This window comes from Ictalurus furcatus, chromosome 23, assembly GCF_023375685.1.
Source record: "Ictalurus furcatus strain D&B chromosome 23, Billie_1.0, whole genome shotgun sequence".
Classification (NCBI taxonomy): domain Eukaryota; kingdom Metazoa; phylum Chordata; class Actinopteri; order Siluriformes; family Ictaluridae; genus Ictalurus; species Ictalurus furcatus.
The window spans coordinates 8,818,221-8,837,363 of record NC_071277.1 but is presented as its reverse complement, the minus strand read 5'-3'; the positions used below and the strand labels follow the sequence as shown (position 1 = coordinate 8,837,363).

Here is a 19,143-nt window from a genome sequence, read left to right as displayed (position 1 = left end):
TCGACCCCATCACTGATCAAACCGGAAAAGGTTCTCTTGGTTCTCCTTCAGTGACGGATCCGAGATTCTAGAAAGCGCTAGAAAGAATGGTGTGCTATCACACATGCCAAAGTGTCTAATTATATAATTATATACTCCGTCGTCCATTTAAACGAAATTAAAGGAAATCCGTCCGGAAAACAGGGAAAGCCCGATCCGTCGCCGTTTAGCTCACACTCCATTTAACGAGGTATTAAAGGGAGACACAGCAGCAGTGGGAGAGGGATGCCTGCCAGGCCAGTGGGGGAATAAATGTGAGGAAATTATGATGAAAAATGACTGACTTGCCGCGGCTGCTTGTTTTTGCCGTCGCCGAGCGAGGAGGACGAGCCTCTCTGCAAATGAAAATAATGACTGTAATCAGACAAACACTGTCAGAATTATGCGCCGGCATTTCAGACATAACACAGCACGTTCTCTAGGCCAAGCTTAGCTAATCTGGAAACATTTCAACCCAAGACTTTCAACGGATTTCACCCTCCATCCTGATTTCTCGGTGAAGATATTTAGCAAATTTCGGCAATTTGTCAAATTGACATTTTACTCGTATCTCTCTGATCTACGCAGCTGAACTCAAGTCACCTGAATTGCTATACACTAGTTGCTAGTAGGCACGATATTACATTAATGTATACAACTCTTCTGTTGAATTCTTCTTTCTGAATGTTCGGAAAGGTGCATTTTCTATAACGGCGGCTCTCGTTCTTATACGTTATAACAGATCATTCACAGTGACGTTCCACATAAACACAATAAAAAAAAGATGAATCGTTTATATGGTGTTTTCCATAAAGAGATTTTTATGTAAAATTTGTAACAATCAGAGGTAAAGCTGTAACTTTGTGGGTGTTGTCTAACCCTAACCCTAAACCCAAACCTAACCACTAAACCTAACCCCTAAACCTAACCCCTAAACCTAACCCTAAACCCTAAACCTAACCCCTAAACCTAACCCCTAAACCTAACCACTAAACCTAAACCTAACCACTAAACCTAACCACTAAATCTAACCCCTAAACCTAACCACTAAACCTAACCCCTAAACCTAAACCTAACCACTAAATCTAACCCCTAAACCTAAACCTAACCCCTAAACCTAACCCCTAAACCTAACCCTAAACCCTAAACCTAGCCCCTAAACCTAACCCATAAACCTAATACCTAAACCTAACCCCTAAACCTAACCCCTAAACCTAACCACTAAACCTAACCCTAAACCCTAAACCTAGCCCCTAAACCTAACCCATAAACCTAAACCCTAAACCTAAACCTAACCACTAAACCTAACCCTAAACCCTAAACCTAACCCCTAAACCTAACCACTAAACCTAACCCATAAACCTAATACCTAAACCTAACCCCTAAACCTAACCCCTAAACCCTAAACCTAACCACTAAACCTAACCACTAACCCCTAAACCTGACCCCTAAACCTAACCACTAAACCTGACCCCTAAACCTAAACCTAACCACTAAACCTAACCCCAAACCTAACCACTAAACCTAACCCCTAAACCTAACCCCTAAACCCTAAACCTAACCCCTAAACCTAACCCCTAAACCCTAAACCTAACCACTAAACCTAACCACTAACCCCTAAACCTGACCCCTAAACCTAACCACTAAACCTGACCCCTAAACCTAAACCTAACCACTAAACCTAACCCCAAACCTAACCACTAAACCTAACCCCTAAACCTAACCCCTAAACCCTAAACCTAACCCCTAAACCTAACCCCTAAACCTAACCCTTAAAACTAACCCCTTAAACCTAAATATAACCTCTAAACCTAACCCTAAACCTAACCCCTAAACCCTAAACCTTACTCTAAACCTAACCCCTAAACATAACCCTAAACCTAACCCCTAAAACTAACCCCTAACCCCTAAACATAACCCTAAACCTAACTCCTAAAACTAACCCCTAAAACTAACCCCTTAAACCTAAACATAACCTCTAAACCTAACCCCTAAACCCTAAACCTTACTCTAAACCTAACCCCTAAACATAACCCTAAACCTAACCCTAAACCTAACCCCTAAACCCTAAACCTTACCCTTAAACCTAACACTAAACCTAACCCCTAAACCCTAACCCCTAAACCTAACACTAAACCTAACCCCTAAACCTAACCCCTAAACCTAACCCCTAACCCTATTAACTTCAAGAGAGAGAGAAAGAAGAGGAGCTAGTGAGGGCACGACGGTTTATAGCTGGAAGTTCCACAACATTTAAAAAGATCAAAATTATGATGTGTCGTTCTTTAACAGATGAAAAAAGTGTCACTGTTGGCAAATTGCTGTGGTGTACAGTAAGAGGAATAAAACATACATCAGGACGTGCTGTTATAGGAAAATAACGAATTTCCGAGTGGGAACAGTAACTCTGCTTCATTACACCACTCTGTTATTGATTATTTTCCTAAAACACCACCACACACTGTGTTTTATTCCTCACAGACTTCATCTCCCAGCCCTAGTGACTGTAAGGCTGCTCAGAATTATTCCAGGTGGATTCATTTTGTCTCATTTCTAAGTCACTTTGGATTGAAAAAAAAAAAATCGCCTGTCGGATGAACGAACACTGCGCTAGGTGATCTCTTTCTCAGAACCCGCTCGGTGTTTTCACGTGATTAGAACTATCGCAGAAACGTGTTTTCATGTGCTGTGGTTTCAACAGGTTCTGTCCTCACAGCATGGTGACGAATAGGTTTGTCGTTCTCAGCATTTAGAGCGCTACAGGGTGACTGAAATGGCCTTGACACCAGCTGTGAGAAATGTGTGAAATGGCATGCTTGGATTGAAAGCTGAGTGATTAGAGCGGCCGGTCCAAACGGCCAGCGGTGGACTCGCGTTTGCTTTATTTAGAGTTGATAATGGATTAAAGTGCAGTGATGAAGAGAAAACTAGTGTTATGCCGTATGAAGGCTTTGAAGAATTTTTCTACTTGTATCACACAAATAGCTCTAGTCAGAGAAAGTCCGCAAAAACACCTATTTAACAACAAATCAGATCTCCTTGCTCCATGGCTGCCGTTTTACTACACGGGATCAGTTAATAAGACTGGAAATTACAGCAATGAATTTATAATCGACTTCATTTTAAAACTGATTATCTGCATTACTCTCATGCATTTCTTCGCTTTTGGATTTTTGAAAAAGTTGCTTGACATGGAGGTACAGAGCAAGTCTGATTGATCACCACAGACGTCCTGCTTGAAATGTTCTCCAGGGTTCAATAAAAGGAGCATGATGTTCTGCACAATCAGAAGACTGATCCACGTACACTGAATTTTCTTCTCTTCTGAAAACACATCCGAAGGACGAAGAACGATTCGGGAATTCTTGGATAATAAGCAACAAACCTAAATTCAGAACTACGTGCTGTGATAACAGGAACTGGTTTGATTTTTCAAATGAATCAAAACCTCAAATCAGAGCAGTTTGAGAAGTTGCATGAAACTGACATTTTATATTATATTCAATTTATATGATGTTTTATTGGGCTTTAACAAAACATTCTGCATTAACCGTTTAGGAATTACAGCCATTTCCCCTCCCAGAGTCCCTTCCGTTTTCACAGGTTCAAAAGTAATTGGACAACTGACTGATCAGCAGTTTTATGGATGGGTGCGGCCCGTTTCCTCGTTATTTCACGACTAGTTAATGAGATAAAAGGTCTGGAGTTGATTCCAAGTGTTGAATTCGCATTCGATATGTAGGTGTTCCTGGGAATGCTCAATATGCGGTCCAAAGAGGTGTCGATGCAAGTGAAGGAGACCATCATTAGGCTGAAAAGACAAAGCAGACCTATCCGAGAAATAGCAGAAACCTTAGGAGTGGCCAAATCAACAATTTGGTACGTTCTTTGAAGGAAGGAATGCACTGAATTCTTTCCTTGTTGCAGGGGAAAAAAACCTTTCACAACATCTAACCAAGTCAAGGACACTCTGGAGGATGTAGGTCTATCGTTGTCAGAGTCTACAATCAAGAGACGCCTTCATGAATGTAAATACAGACCTCAAGATGCAAAGCACTGGTCACACTCAAGAACAGAAAGGCCAGATTAGTCTTCTAAAAGAAAGCCTGATCAGTTCTGATGCAAGAATCGGTCCTTTCAGAGACAGAAGAACTTTTTCAGATGGAAGAATCTGTGGTAGGAGGAGGTGGCTGTGATGGAGAGTGTACAGCAACCGGAACCACTTTTTTAACACATTTGCTCCAGTGTTGGAAAGCTGGATAAAGGCTTTGTTAAGACTTTCTGTTACGTCCATCTCCTCCTCAAAGCGTTTAGTGTTTTTAGTGTTGAATTTGCGTTGGATTTGTATATTTTAAATATTTACTGACGCTGCAGTTCGACTTTAAATCACGTAAACCAGTAAATAAAAGATACGCAACTGATTGTGGATTCTATTATTTTACAAATGATGTAATCATGTATATAATATAATATAATATAATATAATATAATATAATATAAACTAATATAAAATTGAATTAGTGATGAAGTAAACATACTCAGACTTCTGGACTGTATTCTGATGCAAGAAAGTTTTTCTTTTTTCTTGGCTAAGACTCGAGCAGAAAGTTGGCGATGGTGGAAAAGATGAATGAGACAGTAGAGGAGGAGGAGGAGGAGGAGGAGGAGGAGGAGGAGGTGCTGAGGAAGCTGTAATGAGCCGGAGTTTGGAAATGACCAGAGGCAGAACGCTGAGTCCGGCGTGTGGCATCAGCACGGCTCGGTGCTCAATTCTCATTACTATAAACGCGTTTCCTGTGCCGGCGTCACCACCCTGAAGAGGAGCGCCGTTAAATCATGATTAAAGAACACCGTTTAGGAGACAGAAGCCGGGCAACCTTGAGAAAGCATCCAAGCACAAAATATTCACGCTAGTGAATAGTGTGGGGGAAAAAGAAGACAGACACAAACCTTGCTATCAATCTCGCTGCTCCCCAGTGCAGTCTGGATGACGAAAAGCAGAGCGTCTGTCAGACCTTCACACTCCCTCATCCTCCTCCTCGCCTCCTCCCCGGCCGAGCTCACGTTCCTGAAAGACAGATATATATTCATTATTATCAGCACTAATATTAATATTATTATTAGTAGTAGATGTTAATTATTCTGTTGTTTATTAGTTTATTTAATAACAATTTCAAATAAGAATATTCATTAAGTAGTAATTAATTAATTAATCAATCAATTAATTAATTAAACAATAGTTTTTATTTCTATTTCTATATTTGTAGCATTTAGTTATTTATTTTTCCTGCTCTATTCTTCTTCTTCTTCTTCTTATTATTATTATTATTATTATTAGTGGTTGTAGTAGTTTACTTTACTTCTCAGGGAGAAGGGGATGGGGGGAATAAACAAATAGTTTGTTTGTTGTGGGTTTCTGGGTAAATAGTCGTCCAATATTAACCAATAGGAACATCTAGAATTTCCTTAGACGTGTGAGTTTTTTTTTTTATTAGCATTAGCGACTAGACATTTTCCCAAATACCTCATGGTAGGACTCCAACTAATGATTGTTGTGAAAATCAATGAATCTATTGATTTTCATCCATTCATTTGATTGTTTGGAAAACATTGAATTAAATAAAAGTTTCTTTCTGGCATTTTTATTCAACAAATAGTACTACAGAAATTTATCAGAAAATTTGTCATGGCATGAGAATATGATCAACCATTTCAAAAATATATATAATCTAAGTACATTTTGTGTGTGTAATTGATTCTGGAGCTTTAGAATTTTTTCAGTGCCTTGAATGAGGGAACTGACTCATTTCGGGTTCAACTGTTTTTGGGATTTACTTTTTTTTTTTTTAATTGACTCATTTTGGGATCGACTCTTTTTGGGATGGACTCATTTTGGAATTGTCTCTTTTTGCAACTGAGTCATTTTGGGATCAACTGTTTTGGGCATTGACTCATTTTGGAATTGACTCGTTTTGGTATCAACTATTTTTGGAATTGACTCCTTTTGGGAACGACTCTTTTTGCAGTTGTGTCATTTTAGGTTCGACTCTTGTGGATTGACTCATTTTGGGATCGACTCATTTTGCAAATGAGTCATGTTGGAATGGACTCTTTTTGGGATCGACTCATTTTGGGAACAACTCTTTTTACAGTTGTGTCATTTTGGGATTTTTTTCTTTTGGGGATTGTCTCTTTTTGCAATTGACTCATTTTGGGGTCGACTCATTTTGGAATTGACTCGATTTGGGATCAACTCTTTTTGCAATTGAGTAATTTGGGGTGGACTCTTTTTGGGTTTGACTCATCTTGGAATCAACTTTTTTGGAATTGACTCATTTTGGGAACGACTCTTTTTGCAGTTGTGTTATTTTTGGATCGACTCATTTTGCAATTGACTCGTTTTGGGATCAACTCTTTTTGCAATTGACTCATTTTGGGATAAATTTTTTTTGGGATGGACTCATTTATAAATCAACTCCCAGAATTGTCAAAGTGAACCTAAAGCAGGTCGGCGACTTTGATGACTTTCCTTACGACATATATTAAAAATATCCACGGACAAAAGGTTAAGAAAATTAAACAACGCAGCATCAACACATACTGAGTCAGTAAAACAGTTCATAACCTCCTTTTCCTTTTTCTCCTTCTTCTTATTAAAAATTAAAGTGGTATAAGAGAAATCAGAGTGTGCTGTTACAGGTAAATATTCCGCGGTGGTATCAGGAGCTCTGCCTCATCACACAACCTTGGATTGATTATTTACATACAACACCATGACACGCAGCGTTTTATTCCGCACACGGTCTTGACTAAAAGAACAAAAGCAGCGTTATAAACCAGTGGCGTATTTCTGCCTCGTTTTCCCCCCATCCGCTGAAAATAACAGCAAATCAAAATCATATTGCAGATTCCAAAACGGTTCTTCATGTCACTGCAGCACGCAAGATTAGAGCTTGACTAATAGCTCTCGGCTGCCCGGTCGAGAGAAATCACACACTCACACACACACACACACACACACAGACAGTGAATTCCTGCAGCAGCAGCTCGTCCAAACCCTCCAATATTCATCTCCCATGGCTCGGAATGAGAGACGCCACAAGACGCTCGTGTCTAATCTGCATTCTCTTCACTCAGCCCGGTCCAAATCGATTGCTACATTTCATTTTGTGCAATCGGTAGAACGACAAGGAAACCAAATGACGACATTTGCGCTCAGAGAAGCTTCTCTTTCCAACACATTAACTTGGCAAAGGCTTTAGAGCTGTGTCATTTAGCTGGCGCTGATAATCACAACAAACTCCACTATTTATTCATGTTCCAGCTTTGCCATATTGACTTATTAAATATTCACCACGGCTGGCCGAGACGCCCGCTGATTCACTAACTAACTTTAAATATATATGAGAGGCGTCTTGAAAAACACGTTCACTCTGTAACATTCTGGAGGCTGGAGGGAAAACTAAACAGATCACATGCTGCATCATGGCACAAGAAGCTCTTTGCTTGTACATATCGTGTAAAAATACATAAATAATTAATTAAATAAATTTTAAAAAACCAACCACCCAGAAAATAATTATTTTCCTAAAACAGCATGTCCCAAAGTGTTTAATTCCTCTTAAATGTTAGGAATGTGACAACTATTACAATTTATATTTATTAATGAATGACACATAATACTTTTTATCCATTTACAGCCGCATTTGATCCATATGATCTTTTTTTCATAGTCTTGAAGTTTATAAGACAAAATAAAACACAGCTTGTCATATTGTCCTGAAGATGTCAGAAAAGTTAGCTTTATCTCCAAAATGTTACAAAGCCCTGACACTGGAGACTCCTTCCATAAATGTTGCATTTATTAATAAACATCTCCTTATAGAAAACCTATTCAATTTTTATATTTTTAATTCCTGTACAAGTCTCAGTGAATGAGCTGTTACTATAGAAACGATAACATAATAATATAAACCTGCGCTACTGTCAGAGCTACTGCTGTGGAAAATTAATCAACGCCTTCTGACCAATCAGAATCCAGGATTCAGCAGCACTGTGGTTTACATGCAATTGTTATAAAAGTCATAAACATGTCCCACCTATTGATCAGAGGAAAAAGACGTTTAAGACGTTCATGTTGTTTGTATTAAAAGCTGCATTGCACTGAGTTCTAAAGCTTCATCCGCAGCGTTATTGATGCTCATCATCTTAGCGCTGTGGTTTGGTCTCCATCCCCAGGTTCTGAGGAGCTGCTCAGGAACCGAGCGCTTATTGATACTCGTTTCTGGTATATAATATATCGCACTCTGGGTAATGTGTAACGAGCCTCTGATTGAAGGCGAAGATCAATTTGCGTTCCTCTCGCTTTGACTGGAGGCTCTGAAATTTTCTCAGTTCTATACAATTTAGGTGTGAGACAGGACAGCAACGAATCCAAACATCTGGCACAAATCGTTCCTTGGATCTTATAGTCCACGTGGTCCGACGTTTCTTAAATTCCTTATATTGTTAGTTACAACTTCTCCTTAAATGTGTATAGGGACATTACGAAGAAAAATAAAGCTATTGCAGAGATTGTTGGTGCCTCTGGTTAATGTATGTGTGTGTGTGTGTGTGTGTGTGTGTGTGCGTGTGTGTGTGTGTGTGTGTGTGTGTGCGTGTGTGTGTGTGTGTGTGTGTACACGCAATAATTAATGAGTAACAGGGTTCTTTTTGATCATGTATGATAAAAAATAAATAAGTAAGTGAGAAAACTACAGATTGGAGGTTGAGAGAGATAGAGAGAGAGAGGAGTGAAAAGAGACTGAATGATAGGACAGAAAGACAAAAAGAGAAAGAAAGAGAGATGGGGGGGGTGGAAAGAGACTGAAGGATAGGACAGAAAGACAAAAAGAGAAAGAAAGAGAGACAGAGAGAGGGGGGGTGGAAAGAGACTGAAGGATGGGACAGACAGACAAAAAGAGAAAGAAAGAGAGACAGAGAGAGAGAATTTATTTTCCACTGTATTGTTGAATGTACGTACATTTGCTTCTATTTATTATTTTCTGTAGTTATTTTATAATTTGTTCCGAAAGTCTGTATCCAAGCTGCAGCAATACAAATGTTAATATTTGTCATGTGAATAAAACAAACTTTTGACTTTGGCTTATGACTTATGAGAGAGAGAGAGGGAGAGAGAGAGAGAGAGTTCTTTTACAGGACATACTAATAGGACAATCAAAGCCCCTTCACACGTGACTATCTGTCAGTCTCTGTGACGGTCAGCGAAGCGTTCTGACATACATCCAAAAACACTGACTCTGCAGCTGGCAGAGGGCGAGTCCTCCTCACTCCGAGCTCAAACTGTGAGAAATCGCATACCAAAGCTCTGCCACATGGGAAAACAGCTAATCAGAGGTTATGCTAATGTGCATCAGGTGCTGCAGAGAGCTTTGTGCATGTCACACCTGGCTTCCCTCCATGTAATAACACACTAACACAATAACAGTGCTCCTGAAGGCATCGGGGAAACACAAACGCCGAGCACTTACCGTTCATAAAGTCTGAGAGCGAGACAAGCCAAGAGCCAAGGTACGAGGGAACCGTAAACTCGGCTGCTTTGGACACAAACCAGGTCTGAAATGTACCGTGTGTTTTGGGGATAAAATCCGACAGCAACATCAAGAGCTGATTTTAGTGTGTCACTTTGCACACAAATACTATCATACAACACAATATTTAGCCTTTTTTTAAAAAATAAATAAAATAAAATACGCTATATCTGAAAATCCCACTTAATAGATCAAATGAATTCAATTAGCATGTCTATTATACTGTAAACTACTATACATTTATTCAATAATAGATCATTGAAAAAAAAAATTATATTCGTAAATAATAATATGGAGGGTTTGAAATGACTTTTGTAGCTCAACGACTCATGCCATGATGTATTTTCACAAATTAAAACATCCAAAAGACATACAATAGCTGCAGAAAAACAAACAAACAAACAAACAAACAAACAAATAATTAAATAAACCACACAAACATATATGGTATATGTATCATTTTCTTGACAAAACAGTGAATCAGTATATTAGACTTTATCCAGATGTTCATAACCAGACCATAATTTTCATAATTTTATTTTATAAAATAAATAGAAAAAAAATAGAAACACCCTCCAGCACTCTTACTACTGCAAAGAATGTAAATGATGCATCATTAGCCTTAAACACACACACACACACACACACACAACTCGACGCCGACCCCAGTACCGGTGACGCCTTCTCCGCCAACAAGTCTAGTCCTTCTTGTTACTAACGTGTTCAACCTAAAGATCGTTAAAATACACTCCGAACAGTAAGGAAGCTGTTGAAGAAAAACAAATCTCAGACATTTGACCTTGCTTTGACCTTGACCCTGTTCGGATCAATTCCAAAATCTAAAATCAGATCATCTGCGGCTTACACCGATCATTCCATATCAATCCTATAAGCATTCAAGCTCTCGTTCTTGAGATCTAAATCGCGCTAACGAGCAGCTCGGACAGACGCCCAGAAGGACCGACGGACGACCTGAAAACATCTTTCCTCCACCACCTAGTGGCTGAGATTATAGTAAATATAAATATCCAGGCTTTCCGAGGTTCATTTCATACTCTTCTTAGAGGTACTTCTGGAGAAGCATTAACCAGGGATTAGTGTGATAGCCTGTTCTGTGAAATGCAGACGCAAAGCAAATGAAATATTTCCAGCCATTAAACGAGTGAACCTTCCATTCAAAGGCGCACGCGGAATATCTCAGTCGAGGGAAAGAGAAGACGAATTGGGGTTGGAGCTGTTCGGAAACAGAGCCTGGATGTTCCTTAAGCTGGAACTTCACAAGCATCAATTAAAGTAGTATAGATATGAGTGAAAGAGAAAACTATAGAGCTCAGGTGTATCAGGTGTGATAGAGTGGTTTAGTGGTTTAGCACGTTCGCCTCACACCGCCAGGGTCGGGGGTTCGATTCACGCCGCGGCCCTGTGTGTGTGGAGTTTGCATGTTCTCCCCATGCTGCGGGGGTTTCCTCCAGGTACTCAGGTTTCCTCCCCTAGTCCAACGACATGCATGGTAGGCTGATTGGCATGTCCAAAGTGTCTGTAGTGTATGAATGGGTGTGTGAATGTGTATGTGATTGTGCCCTGTGCTGGATTGGCACCCTGTCAGGGTGCCACCAAGGGTGTACCCCGCCTTGTGCCCCATGCTTCCTGGGATAGGCTCCAGGTTCAGATAAGCGATATAGAAGATGGATGGATGGAAAAAAGAGCAATGGTTCATTGTGCGACGTCGCATTATTTCTCACAGCTACCTGCCTATCACGACTCGGCAATTAAACCGCAGCAGGTGCTATATACCCAACCATCATTATGATGGAATACCACTCTTTTGACAGGGTCTACCCAATAACTGAGCGCCCTCTGCCAATATTCCGAAACGATAAAATGATTGAATAAATGTGCAGGGGGAGAGCGTGGGCCAGCCAGCTTTGCGCTGACAAAGCAGAACACCGAGCGAGTCGCACTTGACACCTTTCATAAAGCACTTCAGGCTTGTCGAGAGCAAAAATATGCAAGCTAATACAGGAAAAGAGCTGATAATCTCCTAGCGTCCGGGTGTGTACGCATGCTTACAGGGGCAGATATCACGCAACGGTGTTAATGCTGATCAGAACCGGAGCCAAAAAGTCACCGTGACGAGTCCGACATGCCGGATCAGAGGCTCTAGAAAGGTGTTGGCTAATTTTCGACGGTTAATGAGGCACTTAGCTTTTACTGCTTATTCGTGCTATTTATTTTCCGTCACTTTCAATAAACTCCATCTAATCAATTAACATCCTTTGTTCGCTAATTACTTATCGAACACAGTTTAAACACACCTTGAAATCCGTATCCTTTTCTTTTAAACAAGGAAACCTTTTTTTTTCTTTGTTATTTACAAGGTTTTTTTTTAAATAGTCACCAGGGACTCATTTAGGTCTGCAGTTGTAAACAAATAAGGGTTTTGGGCTAAGAGATTTATTATGTGCACACTTCACTGGTTTTCTTCTCTGTCCCAACAGTTAACACATAAATCCCGGGCCAACGGTTTTCAGTTAACTGTAAAAAAACGCAGACTGACATCTTAGCAGATGGCCAGTTTTATAAGCGAGTGGTTTTAGAGGAAGATCCATCACAAGCAGCCATTTGACTGTGAAAAAGGACACCAGTGAGATACCTGCCTGCCAAACATTCGGCTCCGTGTCAGTCGGCATGCTTGGAATGCTGATAAGCGAGATCTCTCGCTAGCTCGACTCGGGGGGTTCAGAGAGGTAAACATGCTTATTTGGACTGCTGGGGAACCCTGATTATCAGGAGAGCGCGGCAGCTGTTCTCCCAGCACCTGCTCTTACTGAAGGCAAATTACCTGTTCTACGTGAAGAGCTGCTCTCCTAAGACTATTTTCCTTCGCTTCATTTGTATTTGAATTTAATTCCACATCAATGTCACTTTCAGTTTCTGAGGCATTACCATTTACTCAGACGCACATGCAGTGGAAGGCCTTACAGCCAGAACAGCATGCAATCAACAGCCAGCAAATTCCTTTTAAAATTCCTTTTCTGGTCTAGTCTAGTTCCGTCTATGGAAATCTAGTTTAATCTAAATTATTCCCGTCCAAGCAAGCGTAATCTAGTACAGTGCACGCAAATACAGTCCAATCCAGTCAATTCCAATCCCATCCAGTCAAGTTCAGCCCAGTCCAATCCAGTCGAGTCCAGTCCAACCTAATCTAGGCTAATTTACTCTAGACTAGACCAAGCAAACCCAGTCCAATCCAAGATAATGCAATCTAGTTTAGTCCAGTACAAGTTAATATAGTCTAGTCTATGCCATTACAAGCAAACCCAATCCAATCCAAGCTAATAGAGTTGAGTCTAGTCCAGTACAAGCTAATCTAGGCTAATGTACTCTAGTCTAGACCAAGCAAACCCAGTCCAATCCAAGCTAGCAGTTTTGTTATTTTGTAGTTTTTATCAGGTCTGACCCTCAAAATAGTTGAGGGATCAGACTTTCCCTTTTATGAAGTTTATGATTTGGCCAGTGTGCCTGTTGCACCGAGATTTTTTGTTGTTGAGAAATGTAGCGTCATGGTTTGTGGGCTCTGCTTGGTTTGCTAATTGTGACACATAAACACAGCGGTCCTCGCGCAACGATCTCCAGTGATCTATCATCACTAGAGCTTTCACTGAATACCAGGCATCCTTGTTAGACTTTTTGGGCGGTATGTACTGTATATCGAGTGGCTGTTGCACCACTGTGTATTCTCTGACTGAGATGGAAATCAATCGAGCTGTTATGAACCTACAATTCCATTCGAAATAAATATCCCCTCAAGGAACAATGCTAAAAAGACCAGCGTTTCGTAATATTCAGCCATAATGGATTTTTCCCAGAAAAATACATGGTAGTACAGATGGACCTTTCTCCTTCAGCTAAGTGACAAACTCTGTACATCTTCACAAAGCTCATCTCAGCTACCACTGACGGAGCCATTCATCAAAGCATTCGGCTTCCCGAAGCGTACCTCCCTATACTTACTGGCGCTCGGGTGTGTACTCTGTGCTCCTATCAGGTGACATGCCACCTCTCCTGAAAAAAAAAAATAATTCAACTAACCACAGGGTAAAGTCTAAACCTTACACAGATCTCTGAGATGGGTGCCGATAGATACCGACATGTTCCTCTATGTTCCTACGTGCTTTCTTATCACCTGAAGTGCTTTCTGAGATATTTGACAAGAGTAAATTGAGGGTATTTTTTCCTTTCCCCCACAGCTTCTGAGACCTTCTCCTTGAGCATGGAGGATGCTGGGATGACTTTTTTTTCTCGGTAGGATTCTGTTTTATGCCTGTGAAAATGTGGTTTTATTAGACATACCTTTCCTCCAAGGAGACCTGGACCATTTTTAAGACATTTGATTTCTGCTGGTGGAAGTGATTTAGTAAAGGAAGAGCATCAAATTCCCACCGGGATGGCGCTCAATTCTGAAAAGCGCTGCTTCATTGCTTTTCCAGGGGCTTGCCTGTGCGCTCTCCGGCTGAGTGAGAGACACTGTGACAAATCTTCAGTGGTGGAATTGAGACGTTTCGGGAAAGACATCTCATAGGCTGCAAATTAGGACATAAGCGTTGCGGAGATTTCACAAAAACCTAGTCAAAGTGCAGTACCACGTGGTGATGTGAACATTAGGTCACTATAAGCAGGGATCGTCCTTGCTGTGCTGCAGAACTAAAAGACCAGGGGGTGGAGCTTGATCTGGTCTAACTCCTCATATAAGCCCTAACCCTAACCAATGAGATGCTGAGATGCTCTACAGCACATATTAATGCAGCCTGAACAAACAAAGACCATAAACGTACGCCGTTGCGTGATGTATTAATAGCGCTCGATCATTCATCCTTAGTAACTGCCTGGTCAGGGTCACGTTGGTTTAAATAATTAGCCAAGTAGCTTGTTTAGCCTATATTTTGGGAAATTAAGCCAGATAAATATCGCAGGCAGGTACAAATAATCAAACACATTTCTGGCAAATCTTTTATTCTCCCAGTGTGTTCAAAATAAGTGAATAGAAGTTCAAGTTCAAACCACGCCCACTCTGTGTTTGAACCCAGACACCGATATGGCTATTCGGCGCACTAAATAGACACAGCTACAGATAGAGCGGTCTTAGCAGGCAGCATTATACGCAAACGCTGAATCCGTACATGACCTGAATGACTTCCTGCCTACACATTATATATTATTCAAGTTACTGGCAAGAAATTACACAACAAATTTTTCTTTGAAGAATAAGAATTGAATTTCAGCCACAGGATTGTTTCTCAGCTACACAAAAACGGCAGTAATTACCTGCACGTAGCGCACCTTTGAAGGAGCTCGTGTTTGGAGACAAGGCGATGCGTCATCTCACTCCAGAGGGCAATTTACAGCATGGCTTTGTGTTTAGAGAAAATAAACTCCTGAAAGTCTGCATATGTGTGTGTGTGCGTGTGTATGGAAATGTCTCTATCGACAAGATTGCTCTTCTCACGCAATGAGCCAGAAGAAAGGGTGAAGTAAAGTCTCATTTTCACCGGCAAATTGAAGACATATTTGTAAAATCCCACATCTAAAAATGAACTCTCATTCCTTTGGTGAATCTCAGCAGAATTTCTGAAGCCAAACAAAGGGGCGCGATAAGCTCCGTAGACGTTCGTTTAGTAGAGTTGCTATGGAGACAAGGTGGAATGAAGGCCTCACCGAGAGTAATATTGAGCCCCGGAGAATTACGGCTTCGTCCGTGTTATTTTTTACCCGACTCGCAACCACGGAGCCCGTACATAAATCATCACACGGCAGAAATTATGCGTGATCATTAGGTGTTGTTATACTGTATAAATCATACATTTGTAGCACATGTTCTCCATGGTGTTGGGGGGGGGGGGGTAATGGGGGTAAAGACTGTAAATATTACCTGGTCAGGTGGAGCTGATTAATTTTGTATAACTTTTTTTTTTTTTTCGATTAACAATTGCAGTTTAACAGGAGTTTCCAGTTCCGGACCATTTTGCTCCTAAGAAGAGTCAGACTGAAGGTTTTATCTATACCGCAGGAAAGTTTTAGTAATGTTCTTTGATCAACACTCTGACAATGTTGGAAAGCAAATCAATATTACAGGCGATTATTTTTAACGTTACAATCTGGGACGTTACGGGTCACGATCTAACGTTCTCAGAACGTCTTAATTTCGATACTGATTGATTACTTCTGGGTTCCTCCAGTGAAAAAAACATTTAATCTAGGCTTTGAGCGCATCCGTGTCTATACTCTTCTAAAGAAATCGACTTTTTCCAAGAGTTCTTTGAGCGGTTATTGGTTGCAACCAAGAATTTTTTTCGGTGCTAGATGAACTATTTCTGTCAGGTTATTTTCCATCCATCCATCCATCCATCTTCTATACCGCTTATCCTTTTCAGGGTCGAGGGGAAACCTGGAGTCTATCCCAGGGAGCATGGGGCACAAGGCGGGGTACACCCTGGACAGGGTGCCAATCCATCGCAGGGCACACTCACATACACACTCACACATTTATACACTACGGACACTTTGTACACGCCAGTCAGCCTACCATGCATGTGTTTGGACTGGTGGAGGAAACCGGAGTACCTGGAGGAAACCCCCGCAGCATGGGGAGAACATGCAAACTCCACACACACAGGGCCACGGTGGGAATCGAACCCTCGACCCTGGAGGCGAACGTGCTAACCACTACGCCATCGTGCGCCTGTTAGGTTATTTTATTTACTTATTTTTTTACAGACACAGCTTTCAGTCTTAGAAGTGAATGTGAAAAAAAATGCAAACTTCATACCTTCAATTGTTGTTTGCTTCGTCCCTTTGAGGGAAATCTTAACGGTCACAACAGAAAGTTTCCTTTTTAGAAAGTGGTTCCAAAGAGAACCCGAAATATAGAGCTAGGATCAGTAACCACAACACAGGAACCTTGAGAAATCCTTTTTTTCTTCATTTGTTCTTATCTGTTTGGTAAAAATCTGCATTTCAAAGTGAAACTCAAGCATTAACGGTGCAGCTTGTTGATACCGGTTCCTACATGGAACCATAGTCTCGAAAGCAACCCTATCAAGACTGCTAAAAGAAGAAGAAGAAGAAGAAGAAGAAGAAGCAAGAGTGATGCCTGTCCTCCGGTGACTACACTGAGTGAAAATGCTGTTACGTCGTGTCTAAAAGCTGACTCACACACATAAAAGCATGCAGTCACACCGATAAACACGCTGTCAGGCTTCAGAGACGGTTTGAAGTCAAAATCTCGCATGCAGGAAAAAGTTCCTCATATCGGGATAAGAGAAAAAATTCCAGTGCTCTGCGGATGAACTTAAAAATCAAGCTGCTACTGGAGGTACGCTTGGTGAAAAAAAACTTTTAAGCTGTTTATCTTGGAAAAAAAGAAAAGAAAATAAAGCTACTATTAGCTACTGATACACGTTAATGCACACACAGAGTTCTCAAATGAATACATTTCTGCCCACATTTACATATTTATATATTAATTAATGCTAATTTTCATCAACGAGCCCAAAAACGTCTGACGTCAAGAAACGCCGAACGATAAAAACAAAACACAGAGATACACAAATCCGACAAAATGCATCACGCTCGCGTTGTTCTCCAAAATATTAATGAAAAAACAAACAAACGAACACACAAACAAAAAAAAAGCTGGATTTTTTCCACCATTACAAATGCCCGTAGTTACTATGTTATGTATATATGCGGTTTGGGACATGGCGACAGACCTGTCGTCATGGTAACCGTGGCTAGTAATCATAGCTGCTACAATTTGTAAAAGCTCAGCTAGCTAGCATCATGCCAACTTTTCTTTTCTCAATAACTATTTCTCGATAATAATGCATTTCAACATTTATGTAAAAAAAAGAAAACAAAAGCCACAATATATCGTTTGTTAGCACGAGTGTTACTGCATTAATGTCACATCATGTGAAGCTGAAAGAATTATTATTAGTAGTAGTAGTAGTATTATCGGTGCGTATTCAGACTAATTTGAATAATATTCACCAAATGTTTTTATAATTAAAGCTACATTTTATAATTATGATGCATTACGAAGTATTTTTCAGTGTAGTGGTAAAAAAGGCCGTGCCCACTTTGGGTTTGAATCCAAACAGAGATACAGTTAGAGATATGTGGAGAACTAAATACTAATAACTAATAAGACGTAACCTCACTGACCTCAGGCAGCCGGTGGCGTTGCGCAGGACGAGTGATGTGTGCATCTGCAGCTTGCGGTCCTCCTGATGCGGCGAGACGTCCCAGGCGGACAGGGGGATGATCACGGTGTTGGTCAGGACAGCCAGAGCATCCTGGATGATGGGCATCTTCAGGGCGTCGCATGACGAAAGGTTCCATAACACACCTGGGACAGAGACACATATGCGGACTCAGTACACGGATGAACTCCGGGAACTAGCAGGAAGTTTAGGAAGATGGTGCAATCAGAACAACAGTAGCTGTTACCATCAGCACAAAACGCTTGGGCTGATGCAACTGTTAGAGAAGGCAAGGTATGCTGGGGTTTTTAAAAAATATATATTGAACATGACAGTTTAGAGTTTCAGTTTCCCCCCCAAAATTAAATAAATAAAATGACCTCTTATGATAAATGTAGGTTATAATCCAAGACATAACCAATCATCCACAGATTCTCAAAAATGGAGACTGGTTTTTTTGAAAGATTAAAAAAAAAACATTGGGTGGAAAAAGGTGACACGCCCACTTTGTTCTCTCTTTCTCTCTGTCTTTCTGTGTCTCTCTCTCTCTCTGTCTCTCTCTCTCTGTGTCTCTCTCTCTGTCTCTCTCTCTTTCTCTCTGTCTCTCTCTGTGTCTCTCTCTGTCTCTCTTTCTCTCAGTGTCTCTCTCTCTGTCTCTTTCTCTGTCTCTCTCTGTGTGTCTCTCTCTCTCTGTGTCTCTCTCTCTGTGTCTCTCTCTCTGTGTCTCTCTCTGTCTCCCTTTCTCTCTCTCTCGGTCTCTTTCTCTCTCTCTCTCTCTCTCTCTGTCTCTTTCTCTGTCTCTCTCTGTGTGTCTCTCTCTCTCTGTGTGTCTCTCTCTGTGTGTCTCTCTCTGTCTCTCTTTCTCTCTCTCTCGGTCTCTTTCTCTCTCTCTCTCTCTCTCTCTCTCTGTCTCTCTTTCTCTGTGTGTGTCTCTCTCTGTCTCTCTCTCTGTCTCTCTCTGTGTCTCTCTTTAGCTCTGTCTCTCTCTCTATCTCAGTCTCTCTCTCTGTCTCTCTCTGAAGCGGAGTTACCCTTAGCACCCAGTAGTTGATTATTTTACTAATACAGCATGACGCAGAGCACTTTATTCCTCTTATATGAGCAGATTATATTTCAGCACTTTATTTCTGAAGAGACACCTGAAACAGACACGCAGAGGTAAAGTTATTGGAAATAAGCTTCTGTCCCATTCAGTGTTTAGTGGCCAGATTCGAACTGTAATAATGTTCATGTTAATTCGACAGACGGACATCTTAAGAACAAGTTTTGATGAT

General features: G+C 40.8%; 1 protein-coding gene across 1 annotated transcript in view; it reads right to left on the bottom strand.

Moving 5' to 3' along the window:
* Positions 1-19,143, bottom strand: part of ctnnd2a (catenin (cadherin-associated protein), delta 2a) — a 233,462-nt gene that overhangs the window by 40,611 nt on the left and 173,708 nt on the right. The window contains exons 11-12 of the mRNA XM_053611859.1: positions 17,832-18,015; positions 4,969-5,086 (exon numbers count right to left, since the gene is read on the bottom strand). Coding sequence (XP_053467834.1) covers positions 4,969-5,086; positions 17,832-18,015 — 302 coding nt within the window. The remainder of the gene's footprint in view (positions 1-4,968; positions 5,087-17,831; positions 18,016-19,143) is intronic.